This window comes from Chelonoidis abingdonii, chromosome 8 (genome assembly GCF_003597395.2).
Source record: "Chelonoidis abingdonii isolate Lonesome George chromosome 8, CheloAbing_2.0, whole genome shotgun sequence".
In the NCBI taxonomy this organism is placed as follows: domain Eukaryota; kingdom Metazoa; phylum Chordata; order Testudines; family Testudinidae; genus Chelonoidis; species Chelonoidis abingdonii.
Genome location: NC_133776.1, coordinates 78,495,879 through 78,514,331, shown reverse-complemented (window position 1 = coordinate 78,514,331; position 18,453 = coordinate 78,495,879). Strand labels below are relative to the sequence as shown.

The 18,453-nt window shown below is 38.8% G+C and overlaps 1 protein-coding gene across 4 annotated transcripts in view; it reads right to left on the bottom strand.

Annotated features, from left to right (window-relative positions):
• Window positions 1–8,232: 8,232 nt before the first annotated feature.
• The window catches only part of BRWD3 (bromodomain and WD repeat domain containing 3), a 90,928-nt gene continuing 80,707 nt past the window's right edge, over window positions 8,233–18,453 (bottom strand). For 2 of the 4 annotated variants that reach the window (XM_032796949.2, XM_032796952.2), the window contains 7 exons: window positions 18,272–18,328; window positions 17,349–17,489; window positions 16,598–16,750; window positions 14,503–14,666; window positions 12,694–12,791; window positions 12,136–12,294; window positions 8,233–9,091 (listed from right to left, as the gene is read on the bottom strand). In XM_032796949.2, coding sequence (XP_032652840.1) covers window positions 8,319–9,091; window positions 12,136–12,294; window positions 12,694–12,791; window positions 14,503–14,666; window positions 16,598–16,750; window positions 17,349–17,489; window positions 18,272–18,328 — 1,545 coding nt within the window. In that variant the 3' untranslated portion in view covers window positions 8,233–8,318. The remainder of the gene's footprint in view (window positions 9,092–12,135; window positions 12,295–12,693; window positions 12,792–14,502; window positions 14,667–16,597; window positions 16,751–17,348; window positions 17,490–18,271; window positions 18,329–18,453) is intronic. The other 2 variants (XM_032796950.2, XM_032796953.2) reach the window with 2 other exon arrangements.

The following is an 18,453-nucleotide window of genomic DNA, read 5'->3' as shown; positions in this document are numbered from 1 at the left end:
TGCTTTAAACTGTAACTGGTACAATGCTAAAAAATCTTCTTCCAAAGGCACCTGGGCAAACTAAAATCACTGCCAGGGCTCTGCTCACTGTGTTCCTCAAAATATCACTCTACGATGTGAAATTCACCCTGGGGCTGGGAGCCAACACAAAGCTGTCTTCATCACATAACACCATGTTGTGGCTGCATGAGAGGATGGGGGAAGTCGGGAGCCCTGCCTTCCTGCTGAGATTGAAATAACTGTCCCGGGGTGTTGTCTACAATGCACCCTTCCTGACCTACTCTTCCTGCTTTGTAGTTGCAGGTGAATTTAATCTCCCCAAGTCCTTTCATGCTTCCCCACAGGAAGCCAAATAACTCAAGCTTTACAATGCAAATTCCATCCTAAATGAGCAATTTTTAGATTAATGGTATTAGAAAGTGCTAGATTGTCCCCTCCATTCCCATAAAGAGGTGACCCAGACCCAATGTTTCTGAGCATTGTTTCCTTTCTCTGACCTGACAGATGCCACGAGCCAAGTGCTCCACGGGGAACAAACTATTCAGCATTACTCTCCACTCCTAAATGAGGGAGAAATGCTGGTTAAGATTGCAGACTGCTGCGGGTGGAGAAGGGGCCCAGTACCATGAGACCTGCCACAGTGGAAAACTTCCACAGTAGTGACTTAGAGGAAGCAGTTGCCATTAATACCTGGGCAGAAAATGCTGCTAGGAAGCATGGATGTCTATGGTATTCTGTGCCCTTTCTGTGCCAGCGTCTGCTCCCCTCCTGCTGACAAAAATTCAAAAAACACAATCAGTTCCCACTCATGGCATATTTCCTTTCCCCCATCCTGGCTTATCCTGTATGGCCTAAAGACCTTAAATAAGGAATGTGGGAGCTTTCCATCAACCAACCAACTGATGTTCCAATGATTACTATAGTATAAAAAGAACAATTTTCTCTAACTTCAAAGTAGAATTATCCAGAGCTAAATCAAAAGGTGAATTTTAGGTATGCTTAAAGTTCTAACTAGTTCACTTGTCTTTATAATGTTTAAACTGTTTAATAAGTAATGCAAAATCAAAGTAAGATTTATGTTTTTTTATTAAGACAATCCCACAGCTGGAAAAATGAAACATCCTAAATTACATGTGACTTCAAAAAAACTCTAGAAAAAAATCTTTACAAATTTACATTTTTACAATACAAAAACTAACAGCTCGTTGCATATAAATATTACATTTGGTCTGCCATCAAGTGGCATTAAAAATCCCTGAAGTATTCATTTAAAGGGACCTGAGATAGTGGATGTGAAGATAGGGGCATAAATATCCCCTTGAAAAAAATCAATACAGAAACTATAGACATATCAGTTCAAATCAGTTTTGTGCATTTTTGGTGGAGTATTTTAAACTGTCAAGAACACCGAAATGTGCGAGGCTAGACAACACCATTTCATTGTTCCAAGCCCCTCAACTGTAAAAACTGATATTTCTAAATGAAGTCTGTGTAATGATTCTTATGTAAAGAATGAATAACCTATATTAACATTCCTAGGGAAAATTAAAAAATCAGCCTTAGATACAGGAGTATGTTGAGTGAACGCCACTTACTGAGAAAGCATTTTGAAAAACTAAGTGGGGTATTTGTCCGTCAAAAGAAAACCTCTATGAATGGTAACACCATATAGCACAGAAACACCAGTTTCTCTTGCATTCAAACAGACCCTTTCATTCTTTAACACTTCAAGTGCTCTCCTCTTGCCCTGCTCTTAGTTTCACAAATGTTTAATGCACCGAGAAACCAGGAAGGTATGCACCATCTTCTTATTTATAAGAGACTCGGAAATTGTTCTAATAGGTCTGGAAGTTAAAATATTTAATGATGAATTCACAAAACATGGCTGTCCTTATCTAACAGGAGCATTAGTTTGTTTGCATTTTCAGCACCAAACGCTGAACTTAGAAGTTTTCATTTAAACACTCTTATCAGGTTTGAGGTACCCACATCCATGCATATGTATGTATTTAAGCACCATTTTCATACTAGAGTTAAGGCTGTGACAGCAATTCCACTGGAAATCTAATTTTTCAGGGATTCATAGCAGTTGCAGAAATTTGCTGTGGGCTGAAGCATAACAGTAAAAATGTACAAGCTTCCAACAGGTCTTTGTGTTTCTAGTACCAAAAAAGACAACTTTGTAAACCAAAATTTTGCAGGCTATTACTTACTATACATAAAGGAGGTTTTTTTTAAAAAAATGTGTAAACATCTGATATATTAATATTTGAAAGTTAACTACCGCACCTGAGCAGTAATTTTCTATAATACATACTTGTAATAACACGACAGTTTCATACATTACTAAATATAAAGTTAGATCTGTAGGTTGTTAACTGCTCCTTCAGTCTATCAAGTAAATAATGAGCATTCTATAAAACTTCCCGTGACAGTTTAAAAAAACACACCAAGAAATGTAAACACAAAAGTACATCTTAAAAACATTAAAGTTGTGATACAGACCAACAATAGTAGGACACACTAAGTTAAGGCTGATAACATCCTTAACCTAAAACTGGTTTGTTTACTCTGTCACCATCTGCAGAGGTTAAGGGTGAATTATTAGTCTTGAGTTAGTTGTTAAATGCATTTTCTCATTTTAATACTGTATGATTTGGAATGTTCATCAGACACATTCTATAGACATCTCGGAGCCATATTTTCAAATATTTGCCAAGATTCATCTCACTTTTAGTAATCAGCTCCTTAAAAACATTGTCAAAAGCAATATATTTTAATTTGTCTTTCCTTAATGTTTAATTACTGTACATGGATATTTTACCCACCACACACCTGACTTCAGTTCTCTTCAGTATTTATATATTATACAGTTTTCATATTTATGTGCAGTAGAAACAGCCAGGTCTACATTTATTTTTTAATCATAAGGGAAGTTGACTAAAACAAACAGTATAAAGAACTTAAACTGAAATTACCCACAAGTTGGTTTCCTAACTGTAAATATTTTTGCCTCCTCTTACTTCTACATATCACAATTCTTGTATTACAAATATGACCGATAATTTTCCTACATGGCTCATTTTTCAGGTGAATTAGTCCTCTAATACTTCTCTTTTTCAAGCAAACATACCATCATGTCTCTCCTTTTTAATCTTTGCTTTGCAGTTTGTGAAGTTAGTAGGTTTGAAAGTGAGGGATTATTACAGACATGAAGCAGATATAAATACACAAAGGTCTGAGTTAACTTTCCCACACAGTTCAGTTAATACACTTTACTTGTGTCCTAGCAAGACCCTGCTATTGTAGGGCTCAAGCCTGCACAGACTATAGACATGAGTAATTTTGTAAGGTTTGTACTCTTTTTAAAAACAACAACAAAAAACAAGTGGGGATAAGTAAGACACCAGAAAGGACGTGATATTGAGACGGAAGAAACTTCATTGGGAAGCTTAAGTACACCTCATGCTCTGTAAGGGTACGTCTTCACTACCGGCTGGATCAGCGGGTAGCAATCGATTTCTCGGGGATTGATATATCGCGTCTCATCTAGACACGATATATCGATCCCCGAACGAGCTCCTGTCAACTCCGGAACTCCACCAATGCGAACGGCAGTAGCGGAGTCAATATGGGGAGCCGCAGACGTCGATCCCGCGCCGTGAGGATGGTAGGTAACTTGATCTAAGATACTTCGACTTCAGCTATGCTATTCACGTAGCTGAAGTTGCATATCTTAGATCGATTTCCCCCCTTAGTGTAGACCAGCCCTAAGTATAACACCTAAAAAGCCATGAATCCTCTGGACTCTGACACAAAACGAAAAATGGGACTGAGAAACTTATATCAGATACTACAGTGATGAATGTTGTGTAAGAACCTGAATAAAGTAGTATAGGTTGCTTGCAACTGAAAGATCCAACTGAAAACCCAAGATTTCAAAAAATACACATACACTAAAGGCAATGGAGAAAACACTTTTTAGTAATTGCCTAATGCTGTTCAGATATTTTCAGCATTTCAGAATGTTTCACGTACCATAAAAGATTTAATATTCAAAAACTCCCCCCGCCCCAAAATAAACAGATAACCTAAACCTTCAAGATATACCATGCTGATTGGTGTTTGTGATGCTGTGTTGTAACTGAATACTCCAAAATGCAGTTAAAATTGTATGCTAATCCCACTATCTCAGATATTAGAAAGGAAACACATGAGCTTTACAGGTGTTACATTAACTCACGTTCAGATAAAGAAAATGTGATAATTCAGATAATAGCATGAAACAATTTATACAGGCCAGGTGAGACCTAAATTTTTAATTCAAATAGTCAGAACTGGCCTGTACCTTTACCTCAGAGTGAGTGCAAACAGTACTGGCTCTGATTTGAGTGTTTACACTGGTGTAAATGAAGACTAAAATGCAGGACAATGGAGAATCAGGCCCAATAATTTTCTACATTTCTATTCATTTACTAACACCACTTTTGGAAGGTTTGTTAGGTGGACAAATGAGAAAGAACTTAATGTATTCCTAATGGCCCAGCAAGAGCATCAGAGTTTAAGTTGCAGCTGATCCTGCTGACACAAATGAGGGGAATACTATGGAGTGCAGGAGCAGCAGCATAGGCAGGCTCGTAGGAGAGGACAGAGAAACAAAGAACGGAAAGAAAAAGGGATGGAACAAAGCCACAAAACCAGAAGAGGACGGAGCAGAGACACGCAAAATAAGGGGAGGCAAAATGGAAGTGTGGGACTGGGCTGAAGGCCTAGTGACAGCATAACAGTGTTCAGGACCAAGCTTGGGCCTGTGTACCCTGGGCCTGCAGGAGCTGGGCATGCTCCAGAGGTAGTAAGCTGGTATTCAAAACACACAAGAATCAAACACACACTCAAACGCTCAGCTCCCTGCTCTTGAAAGTGTGTGGGTGGTGGGGGCCAAAGGAGCCCTCCAACACCCACAAATTACATGTAACTGCTGGCTGGTGGCTCTATTTTCAGTCCTGTTTCCTAAGGCTGGTAATGGGATGCCCTCGAACTGCTGACACTAGGGAGTGAGACCATTCATTCATACCTATTCCTGGAGAAAGCCCTGAAGCACCGGTACTTGAATATTAACTAAATATCAGCAATCTGTAGCCTGACTACGGATTTTGTTAGCCATTTGTATCTTAAATATATGCTCAAATCACCTTCATACACAAGTGTTAAAGAGTAGATACAAACAGAAGTTACTTTTGGTTAAAACTGTATGAATAAAGACAATGCTGATGATTCTGCAATGAACTCAGCGTGGACAGAGCTCTGTGCCTGCATGGAACCCATTGATTTCAATGAGGCATTACATGGGCACAGAAGTTTTGGATTGGGGTCTGAAGGACTGGGTTGCAACCCTTTTGGTGCAAGGGCTATTCTTGTTTCATTGCTCCTGCTGCAGCTGCCAGGGTAAAATCAAGTGTCATGCAGCTTTAAGTAAGTGGCTTCTAATTGAATTTAACGTCTGAGTAAAAAAAAAAAAAAAAAAAGAAGTGTCCAACTTATTACAAATTATAATTCATCCACAGAATGAGGCAGCGAGAGAAATCAAATATTTAAATTGGAAAAAAAAATCCAGATACGAAATCAAGTAAAAATAGCATTCAAAAATATAAGTTATTTCTTTCAGGCTTATAAAAAGGTTTTCATGCACAAAATAAAATAAAATAAAATAAAAAATCCTCAGATTCTTTACAATAAGCAATAGATCTGTTGTTCTAGCACACCCTGCTGTCTGGCTCTTAATTACATAACACATTTTAGATTAATACTTACACCACAGCAAAGTGCTGTTTTACTGTTATCTTCACAGTACTTCATTACATATGAAAGATACATTTAAGAACATATTTACTCTTATTCTAATTGTTGCTAAAAATACATTTAAAACTTAGGAAATCATGATTTTTTCAAGAATCCATGCCCCCCCCACCCCCCAAATAAATTAATAATTACAGCTTCAGCCAGCCAGAAACATATGAATAGCATTTCTTCAGAATCTCAGGACTTTAGCATAGGAATCTTAGCATTTATATTGGTTGAAAAGAACTTTGATCTAAAATGTGTATGGTTATGTCTACGAACTGACATATCCATGCTTTTCCTGATTACATAGATAATGGGGACCAATAACTCTAGGGAAGAATACATACTGTAAGAAATGACAGGACAGGCATTTGTATTTTAAAGCCCAATACAGCGCTAGGAGATCCTCTGTATCCATTTCTTTGTTAAATGGAGCATCTGAGTCATGCCCAGAAATTAGTTTTGGCATAATCAGGACAATAACTGTAACAAAAAGTTTGAGAGATTTTTACTGTACCATAAATTCAGATCTTTACCATATACTACTTAGACTGCTTTCTTCTCCCCACTCCCAAGCCTGACGATCGTCACAGCATTTGTTCCAGTTATCTTTCACCTGACTAGAACTGTTGCAAAGAGTGATCAGTCTGCTAATGTTTGTCATAGAAAAAAGGCCAGAACCAAATCTATTTATGTATGAGAATATACACTTCACTATTCCTTCCCCCCACCCCCTGCCCAGGTTTTCCAGAATTATTGACAAAGTGATAAAAGTTGCACATTTAGGAAGAAATTTCAGAATTGCATCCCTCATTTACTTCAATTTCCAAACCTCCCCTCTCATCCCTTTTTCTCCACATGTAATCAATGACTCACTAGCTCAAATCAGCTAGAGATGTCAGCTAGGTGTCTATTCCTTGGTGTAACATGACAGAGTCCCACAAATCTTAACTGGACCCTACCAAGTAGAAAGCTGCAACTCCCCTTCTCACTCCACAAGAACAAGCATTTCCAGTTAATTAGAACACAGCCAGTCACTCAGTCTGAAGAGCAAGATACAGAGTAATCTCCTAACCCTACATTTCCCTCATAGCATTGCATACTGTATTACTGCCAGAATTACCTCAGGTGTGCAAGTTATTATTTTTCAATGCAACATTTACAAGCTAAGAGTACAGTACGATGTGAATTCTCTTCTGGAAGCTTGAGCTACAAGGACTCTTGTCAATGATATGAATGGAAACTTACCAGTAATGATACAAAAATACGAGTAGCCAGTAGAGACACGATAGCTCAATTTAGGTTTCTTTGAACGTTTCAATAATCAAATTAAAAACAGAAACAGACTTTCATTGAATAAGCAATACCAGAAATGTGAGAGTGCCTACTGGCTGTTTGCCCAACAAATTACCATCTGCTAAAAGTATATTAGGCTTGTGAAAGCGTAGATGGCTACGCTAAGGTTTGTTTCAGAGTGTCAATATGATGAAGAAATGGTTACTTCACAATTTGAGCAATTCCACCCCTGCTATCCTCATTCTTGCCTCTTCTTCAATAAGCACTGCAGAATAGCATTTTCTTTTACGTTTCCAGTAGTTGTAAACAGAGGTAGCTGAGCTACTATTAAGACATGTAATGCTTTGAAGAGGAGAAACCTTTCAAATGTTGACATTAACCCTTTGCTGCACAATCTCTATCAATGTTATAAAAATATGAGAGGACAAAAAGAAAATAGATGCAAGTAACTTTTGCATTTGGCACCTTCTGTCTACATATTCATACTTCTCAAGTATTCTCTTTTTAATAAAGTTAACGCACACATTAGGACACACCACATCAAAGGTTTGCTACATATTTACAAGGCACCAACCCTTTTCTCACTTTTTACATGAATTATAAACCAACAGAAAGCATTTCAAACCCTCCTAAACTGTAGTATAAACATACTTCAGTTCAGCACAATTCATGAAAGTTTGGCCTGGGAAGATTAAAATAATCCAGATCCCTCTTACAATATAGAAACGGTAAACATTTTATAGCTGCCTTTAGGATTGGTGTATTGTGCAAAAGTTATAATTATTACTGTGTATAAGGATTTATGACAAACCATATAAAAACTCTGTAAGAAGGTGCTATTTCTATAATACAAAAAAACAAAACAAGGGAGAGATTTCATAATCATGATTCAAAATGTCATGCTATTATTGAGAAGCTGGAAGCTCCTTGAAACAAAATGAATTTGTAGTGCGTGGGGAAGAATTTCTGTAATTTAAAACCTATGAAGTAAGGCTTTTTTTTGACCAATGAAGTGTGGCAATCTGAAGTCTTAAAACAAATGTATACTGGCATAATGGAAAAGCACCACTGTAGAAAGTGAGTGGAGTCCCCCCACAACTTGCTTGGTAGATTTTCTGGTAAAATCCCTGCAGTAGAAGGCCTTTGAAGTTCATCTGAAATTTTTCAAAGATGTTTATCTGTCAATAATTCCATCCCATGAGATGGCTGACCCTGGCTTTTTCTGTCATTTTCCGCACCCTGCCCGATCTGGAAGTACCAAGATTCAGAGGATCCTCGGTGTGCACAAAGTTGTCATTATCTGAATCGTCATTATATAAAACAGTTCTCCTGCCTTCGTTCCTTGTTTTAATTCGTGGTGGCCTACTGAATCGTCCTCCAAACATATTCTCGCCAAATCGGCCGCCAAACAGATTCTCAAATTCATCATCTGCCATTCGTGCACGTTTGGCTCTGGTTGCTCCTCGTGAAGCTCCTCTACCTCCTCTGCCTCTTCTTCCTCCCCTGCCTCTTCTTCCTCTGCTGCAGCCTCCTCTTCCTCCTCTGCCACCTCTTCCCCCTCTGCTCCATCTACCCCATCTGCCCCATCTACCTCTCCTCCCTGTCCCTCTGCCCTGCCAGTTTCTTTTCCCACTAGCAATTTTCCTTTTAATTTTTCTTTTGGGTTTAGTTTGCACAACTTTACTGTAGTCATGATCTCCATCAATGTAATCCTGATCTGTTCTAGAGGTTGATTCAGAATCTGAATCAGAGCCACATCTGCTTTCAGAGCTTGAACTGGATCCTGACTCCCCACTTTCTGATGAAGATAAACCAGGTTTTTCTTTTAATTCTCTCTTCTTCTCCTCTTCCTCTAGGTGTTCCTCCTCTTCTGAGGCACTTACTAACTTTCGCTTGACTGCTATCCGAGGCTCTCTGCTATCACCATTTGTAAGTGGTCCATCAAGAGACTGATCTAAACAAACACAAAAAACAAAGAACTTGTTAACAGTGTGAAAGTTAAATCAGAACTGCAGCAGTTCAAGGGAAAAATTCTTTTCAAATATAAAAAGGATTTTCTATTAAAAATTTACATGTCTCTCAAATAGCTTGTGCTATCAGCCCTTATCAAACATCTGTTCTGTAAGGCCCCAATCAGCATTTCAATACATACTTAATATTAAGCATGTGAGTAGTCCAACTGAAATCGATAAGATTACTAGGTACTGAAAGCTCAGCACATGCTTTAGCGCCTTTGCTGTGCTGGGGCTTAAAATGTTTCTCCTTTCACAGTTAACACATGCTGCTTGTGAAGTTTGAAAAATTACATTAATACTGGAAAAGTGAAGCCCTATCCCATAACAAATAACACATTTTTATAAGTGCACCTTAATATGATAGAAATTTTATTTACAAAAATATTCATATGTTCACAAAGAAGTGTGTACCCTTTGACAGTTTCAGAAGAGTGAAACACTTACACCTGTTCCAGCATAGCCTTGTGAAAATTCTAACCACTGTGTAACCTCTAAGTAAAAAAGCCATGAGCTAGTCAGCACATTTCTGTTCAACTTTTAAAATATTTTCCCCCTTCTCTTCAGCTTTAATATGCCAAATAAAATGTCAGCAATTTCCTAAAAGCTTTTGGGAAACTCCTAACTTTCTTTAAGAATTATCAACTTTTCCCATCTTGGCAACATTTTTGGGGCATTGGTTGAATCTTTGGAGAACATTTATCCCATAGTTTAGATAACAGATTTCAGAATTGTAAAAAACATGTCTGGAAACATGACAAAGCAGGGAAATAAGCTCAATTTAATACTGCACTCAGGTGGAGAGATCACAAGTACATTTAGCTGTTTGAAACAGCAGGGTTTAAGCCCACTAGGTAACTGTTTCAGTACAGGGTTCACTCTAGGGTTGGCAGGTGTCCAGCTTTCTACCAGAAAGTCCAATCAAAATGGGGACCTGGCAGTGTCTGGTCAGCACAGCTGACTGGACACTAAAAGTCCGGTTACCAGAGTAACTGTGATCAGCCTCCACACCAAGATGGCAGGAAGAGAAGCAGCTACTCAGATGCTAATGGGGAGAACTGGCTGTCTCCTCGCTCCAGCCTCTCGGGTGGAGAGATAGGTACCGGCACCGCCACTATCTGAGGGGAAATCCTGTCTGTCTCCCATATCTGCACCGCTGTGCCCTCATTTTCTTGCCCTGGCCTCTTGCTCTGGGGACCAACACCACCCCACTATGGCCCGATTTGCCCACCCCCATCACACACACCCCATCCCACCATTGCCAGTTAATGGTTCCCCCAATTCCACTGCCCTCTCTCTGCCAATTAGTGCCCCCACCCACAGCATGCTCCATCAATTCCAGTTAATCATCCCCTCATATCCCCTCAATGCCATTTACTGCTCCCTCCACACCTAGAACCCTCTTAGTGACACTTACTGTTCTCCCTAAAATTCTAGTGCCCACACACAGCGTTCCTCCCTCAATGCCAGTTAGTTCCCCTACAGTACCAGCACCCCTCAATGCCAGTTACTGCTCCCACCCCCCAACACACACTTGGGAAGTAGGGCAAGGCTACTTTTCAGTGAGTTATCAAGAGTGTCGATTAATATATTTCTAGTCAAACAATATTCTGAGATGCCTATTCTAGCGACAGTTTTTAAAATAAGTTTGACTTAAAATATAATACTTTTTTAAACAGCCAAAAATCACTTCCCAGTTTTTCAAAGAACTAGTTAGACACCTAAAAAGACTTAATTTCTACAAAAACAAATCTTAATGTGCATAGTACACCAAAAGCCATAAAATTTGTACCAAATTTAGAGAGATTCTAAAACAGAAACGAGATGATCAGGAGAATGGAAAATGGGCCTGGTAGTTAGCAGTACTCTGGCAAATGGTTTGCTGCATTTTATAGCAGAATTACATATGCTGCCAGGTTTGTTTGGTGTGATCTTAATATATGATGTTATAGAAAGGCATTCTTGTTTGTATAGCTGAAACTTGCCTTTTCTAAGTTTGTGGAACTTCTCCTTCACCTTCACCCCAAGAAAAAAAAAACCTCACATTCCTGTACCGTTTGGTATCTAACACACAGAAAAGAGGTGGAATAGGCTTTTAACCAAGTTATAGGAAAATTTGTAAACTTTTTTTGGATATTAGTGGCAGTGCTACATCTCACTTAATGTAGATACACTTAAATGTGTTTAACCCTCACTTAAATCAGTTTAATTTAATGTAATAGTTTACTAGTACATGCTAAACAAGAATTAAATGGGTTGAAGTGTGTCTACATTGGGGGTATCATCTACTTAACTACACAGACTTCAACATTAATTTAGTTAAGATTGTACAACTTTTCTAATATAGACAAGCTCTAAGCATTAAGACACAATTGCAGATAAGTGCACATTGGGTAAATATCAATATGTATTTGTATAATACCACGCTGAATCAGTTCATTATGTTTGCTTCATTTGAGTGTGCAATCAGGCTTCTCTTTTAAAAATAAAAAAAGTCCCTGAAAACGTGTGTGGGGAAAGCCTACCTATAGAATAGATGAGACATTTAATGAACGCTCCTAAGGCTAGAGGTTTTTTCTACATGAATTTTCAGTGGAGAATTTTGTTGTAGAAAGGTATCAAGTATGAGAAAACAAAGTTTTCCAAAAGGCAAAGAACAAACACTTCTTTTAAACTTCTCATGCTGTTCTAAGTCTCAAAATTCAGCACCATCTTGCTCAATCACTCCAGCTTCCTGAGAGGGAACAGTGAGCAGGGGAGGAGGGTGCATCTTGGGGGAACAGAGAGCAGGGGTATCTGGTTTTAAACAATTAGAAAGTTGGCGACCGTAGTCCTCATGGAGTTTGAGGAGCACACTGGAGAACTACAGATTTATAGCACAGCTTGCAGTGCAGTAAGTGTTTGTCTACAGTAGTTCATAGGTACCAGAAGCAGATTTCTTTTCTAGTAAAAAATAGTCATCCAAAGAAAGCATATAACTTCCAACCTTGTTTAACTGGTGTGGATTTACTCCTGACTAGTCTATTTTTCCCTGGATCAATGTTATTTCCACTTCGGTTCTGTGTATTTAACCCAGATGAGGATGGTTGGCCCTCAGTTTCTTCACCAATGGCTGAACCCAGAGCCTCCTCTGTAGTATCTGAAACTTAAAACAGGACAGCATAAACCTCAGACGATTTCCTTAATCTCTCCTTATACTGACATGTTAGGGCACTGTGCAAACAATCAGATTTCACAGGTCCAAAATGGCTCAATCTTTTCTTTAACTAATGCAGAGGAAACCAAGTTTTTGATACACTAGTAACTTACCAAGAACTTGAGGGATGTATCTAGTTTGCATGTAATCTATGCCAAACAAACATACTTACATAACCAAAATCTTTAATTATACAGCAATTAGATACTAGCCTTTGATAGATGAATACAACGAGTTTGTTTAAGATCAGCAATAAATACCCCTCAGGAAGCAGCAGTGGAAATACTTTAGGCACTCCTGTTTTCAGAATTTGGTTCTGCCATGTACACCATTTTTTATTCTACTTACCATGAGATGAAACTGAAGAGCTAGTCCTAGTCAAAGGCAGTGAGGTATTCTGGTTGATTTTAGGTTGCACCTTCACTTGTTTCTGTTTCCCTTTAGGGCTGAAGATATGAAACATCCCCAAAAATATACAAATGTTAATGCAAAAGGATTTAAAAAACAAAGCCACATATAACACTGTTACCAGGTTATCAGTGTAAGTGTGATATTTAAATGTAACATGGAGCATCTGATTTTCTATCTCAAAGATTACATAGTTATAGTACTCTAAAATATATAACAGAGAAAAAATATTGGTGAATTTATTAAAGGAATACAACTGTTCAAGAACAAGATTTTATCTTGCTTTTCTAAAAGGAACATACAGTTTGCTTTGTTAATGTGTTATAGAAATGAATATGGCTTTTATACAGCTCTTTTCACACTTTTATAAAGCACACCTCCCCTTGCTAGGATTACGCACAAGTTCCAGTGTTTAAACTCACAATCTGGTCACTCACAGGAGAGACTGTACTATAAAATAAGCCATATTGTTACTGCCTTCTTATCTGAACGTTTATTTCCCCCTAAAACAGGATTTCAAAATATGCATGTGGCATTGCAGTCTATATACTTTTATAAAAATATGCTAATGAGTGAATAAAATGTAACTGGAATATGCTTCACACAAAAGATCTCTTGTAAGGTATCATTACAAAGCTTAGAATCTACTGAGTGTGATCATCCTATTTGTATAAATGTACCACTCTTGTATCTGAAACTAGAAATGTGAAATATAACTCTGAGGGCCTATTGTAATTATGCAAAGTGTGGGCCATTAATGATGGTTTGAAATCTTGATGACTCCCATTAACTAGGACCATTGTGTGCAGATGGCTGTATTTTACCTGTAAGTCTTCCTGTATTCCTGTGTGCTGGCAAGTGGGCAATGAAGTCTTGCAGTGACATGTGATCATGTCACCTGAACTGGAATCCAGAAATGCTGGGGATTGAACTCAGGGCCTCTTTAACCTGGTGTCTTTCCATTGAGAAGGGTGGGGTGGGAACCCAGAGAGGGACAAAGAATTCCCGCCTTATGCAAACGATATATAAAGGGGTGGAACAGAATAAAGGAGAGAGAAGCCATCATGAAGAATCCCCTAGCTACCACCTGAGCTGGAACAAGAGCTATACCAAGGGAAAGAATTGTGCCCAGGCCTAGAAGGTGTCCAGTCTGAGGAAAAAAACTTACTGAAGCATCTCTAAGAGTGAGATTATCTGTATTCAGTTTGATTAAACATAGATTTGCACATTTTATTTTATTTTGCTTGGTGACTTATTTTGTTCTGTCTGTTACTGCTTGGAACCACTTAAATCCTACTTTCTGTATTTAGCAAAATCACTTTTTATTTATTAAATTAACTCAGAGTATGTATTAATACCTGGGGGAGCAAACAACTCTCTCTATCAGTGTTACAGAGGGCTAACAATGTATGAGTTTACCCTGCATAAGCTTTATACAGGGTAAAATGGACTTATTTGGGTTTAGATGCCATTGGCAGTTGGACGTCTGAGTGCTAAAGAGAAGCACACTTCTATGAGCTGCTTTCAGGTAAACCTGCAGCTTTGGAATAAGTAATTCAGATCCTGGGTTTTTGTTGGAGCATACAGGAGTGTCTGGCTCAGCTAGACAGGGTGCTGGAGTCCTAAGCTGGCAGGGAAAGCAGGGGTAGAAGTAATCTTGGCACATCGGGTGGCAGCTCCCGGGGGTGGGGGGCGGTTCTGTGATCTACCCTGTCACAATGCATATAGAGAGTTTCATTATTAAGTTACCTGGATGCTCTGCTACTAGATGGCGAACTACTACTGCTCCTTAGTCGTTTTCGATAGCGTGGCCTATTCCTCTTCTGACACTGCATGGCCAACTTGTATTCAGAGATGATGTTTTTAATATGATTTTCAAATAAGGCAGATAGTCTAAGCGTCATGCTATAGATCTGGAGAAAGAAATTATGGCCATATTTACTGATTCCTCTAACTTGTGGAGATCAATTCCAAGCAAAATAACGTAAAGATTCACAGAAATATATCAACCTCAATATTCCAAAAGCAAAATCCATACCGACAGACAACTGGAAAGATCATAACACGTACTAGTATATGGAAGTCATCTGTATTCTAGCTATAGAAATCAAGAATGAAATATTTCAGAGTTTATGGTCTTAAAATATAATTAATCTTATTTATTGTACAAACCTAATAGATGACAAACTAGACAAACAAGTTAGGTGGTACCCCTAATAAGAAAGGATGAAAACAGTTCATTAAACCTCCCAAAGTCACAAGTGAAGTTAATCATCATTTTTTCTTTTCTTTTTTCGCATGAAGTCAATTTCAGCCTATTTAATCAAAGGATAGATTTTTTTTATTAGCCCCAATACAGCTGAGAGAGAAGCCTGGTAAGTTCACTGTAAGTACAGCCAAGGCATCTCATCCTCTGAGCAGCCAAGTTAGCGCTGCTTGGGTCATGCCTCCGGCACGAAGAGGTAAGGGCAGGGACTGTATGTCTGATACTCCCCTACTGTGAGTGAGTGGAGAGGAAGGGGATGAGAGTGGGAGAACCCACGGCTTTACCTCCTTATACAGTGGCTAGCAGATTGTATGGAGACGGGGGGAAGCTTTACCCCAAAAAAGGGTGAAGTAATTTCCTCCACACCAGAACACAGAGGAGAACACTTGAGACTCTAAGGGCTTGTCTACATGGGGAAGTTAGTGCATGTTAAGGTAGGGTATGAATTCAAAGTGCACTAGATCATTGGTTCCCAAACTTGTCCTATTGCTTGTGCAGGGAAAACCCCTGGCAGGCTGGGCTGGTTTGTGTACCTGCCGCATCTGCAGGTTCGGCTGATCGTGGCTCCCAGCCAATGGGAGCTGCTAGAAGCGGCGCAGGACGAGGGACCTACTGGCCGCCACTTCCAGCAGCTCCCATTGGCCTGGAGCAGTGAACTGTGGCCACTGGGAGCTATGATCAGCTGAATCTGCAGAAGCGGCAAGTAAACAAACGGGCTGGGCCATTTCCTACATGGCAGCGGTACCTGAAATGGGAACTGGCACTCTTTCCAAGTACGTTAAATGGTGGCATTAAATGAGTGCGCTGGGACAAGGGCGCTGTTTTTAATATGCATTATTTTCCTGCATTACTAACGGTCATGCCTACATTGGTTTTGCTTGGCTTCTGGAATCACAGTAACATTACTGTCAGCTCTCGCACATATTACCAGAACAAAATCTGCTCCAACTTTAGACAGTGTCAACAGATGAATGAAAAGTAGTTTTAGTAACTACACCTGCCAGTCTGGGTAACTTTACAACATTGATGATGTTCCAGATATATATAGTATTAACACTACTATTTTTAGCACCACAGTATGAGCCCAAGTCAGTTGACCTAGGCTCTCCAACTCACTGCCATGGGTTTTTCCTACAGTGTAGATATACCCATAATATCTAGATCAGTAGTTCTCAACCCATGGCCCGCTTGTGGCCCCATCAGCACAGCGCTGCAGCCCATGTGACATCCTAAGATCCATACAGGTAGTATGTATAGGGTGTGGATGAGGCCCACAATGGTACATACTTTGAGAACCACTGATCTAGACTATAACTACAGTATCTCTGAATGTTGTGCCTGAACGTTTTCAAGAAACTGAGACAGTCACCTGAAGCATGTTCTGGGAGGGCTTTGCAAAGGGGATTTATTATCCTAGGTCCTTAAAATGACAAACACTGTTCATTTATATTTAAAAATATCATGCTACGACCTCCATCTGCACATTCCAAGTGCCATTCATTCCTTATATGAAAGTGTGATTGAAGATCTTAGCAGAAATGGTCTGAGATGTCATGTATCCACATTTTAATCACTTACCCGTGACTTTTTATTAGGTGTGTAAGCTTTAGAGTTGCAGAATATTAAGCGAACATCTTTGTAAAATTCCAGAGGATTGGTGTAATTTCCTCCTTCCAAAGTTTCTTTCACAGTGCTGAAATCCATTGGAGTATCTACAATATCTCGATAGTCCTACAAAAATAACGTATGCAATATTAACAACTAGGTAAAGTTATCACTAGCTGCCATGAACTGGTTAAGTAAACATTACATGTGTTTTGCTTCATGTCCCTGTACAGTCCAATAGCTCTCAAATTTATCCTAACCCACAAAATAATCAAATTGTTTCACAAACTCTGTTTTAGAAACTTAAATCTTCTAGCTACAAGACTCATATTTACAGATTCCAAGGGGCTTTGCTGGCACTCAAGGGTTCACATTCCATCAGAGGTGAAAATGAGTTTAATGGGCTAATCCATGTTCCTCCATTCAAATAGCACTAACAGAACGTGTCTGGCAGTCTCTGCTCAAGAGATGGTGAGATGTAGGAACCACAGGAGAGTCTGAGCTCTCTGAAGAAGGTGGCCCTATTCCTGCTCAATCCAAGGCTACAGGTGCCTCATTTTCTCAGAGGGAATTAATTTAGCACTCATGAAAGACGACAAGACTGTGACTGACAAAGAGGTGCTCAGTAATGTATCCAGCAGCATGAAGAATATATGAATTCTTAAAAGACTGAAATATTATGATAAGAATGATTTTTAATTACAGAAAGTTGAAATATATTTACAGGATAGGAGAAGAGATCAACTGGCTGCCTAAAAGGCTCGGAGTCCTCACGTTCATATATTAGGCTTAACAACTGCTTGCACTGTTCTTTCCAAGCATCAGGGCTTGCTTTGAAGGGCTGCCTTTTTATTGGTCGTCTTACCTGAAGATTTTAAGGGAACAAAATAAAAGTTGTATTTGAATAAATTTTAAAGTGTAAAGGTTTTCGTATCTACTGGTCCTCGCTTTAAATTACTATCAATGTGCTCAGAGAATAGTTCAGAATTGAAACCCATAACTAAAAACATGCAACAAAAGTTGAGTGATAGAATAGTATGGACTACGCAATTTACTGAAGAATGCATTTTCTCTTTTAATAATATAAAAATACCCAACTCAATATCCATACAACATTTTAGTTGCCAAGAGTTGTGGTTCAGAGCTTTGTATATTTCAGAAAGGCCACAATGCTTTACTGGCTTAAGGGAAAGTTGCTCATTAATTACCATAGGAAAATAAATGCTTTTTGAAAGTTAAACTTTTACCTATTACATGTAATATAGGCAGCCTTCCATGGTCATTAATTTAGTAATAGTATGTATTTATAAACTAAAAAAATTCAATATTTTTCTGTCCACTTCCATGACTGAAGAAGCACAAACAGCTTGTATATTGTTGGTTAATGCTCTTTGTACAGATATACAAAGCATCAGGACAGTAACAGCCACTAAGCAATCATCAAATTATTTCTATAGTAATATAAGGTCCTGATTCTGCCAACACTTACACACGTGCTTAAACTTAATACATACAAGCAGTCTGACTGACAATGGCCTGTGTAAAGTTAAATTTTTGCAGGATTAGGCCCTAAGTGAGGGTTGTTAATTCCGTGGACCAACCCAATTTCTGCAGCATAAACTGGACACAGATAAGTTATTTACTCACTCTTCTTTTCCCAGATGACGTTCCAGGCCCATCTGAATCTACATCTACTTCTGCCATCTAAAGGAAACAGTAATGATTACGCTCAAACAAATATTAGCATGAACACATAGAACAAAACCACAGTATTACTGTGAGAATAAACATGTTGGGTAAAATTGCAATAAAAAAATGATTTAAGCAAA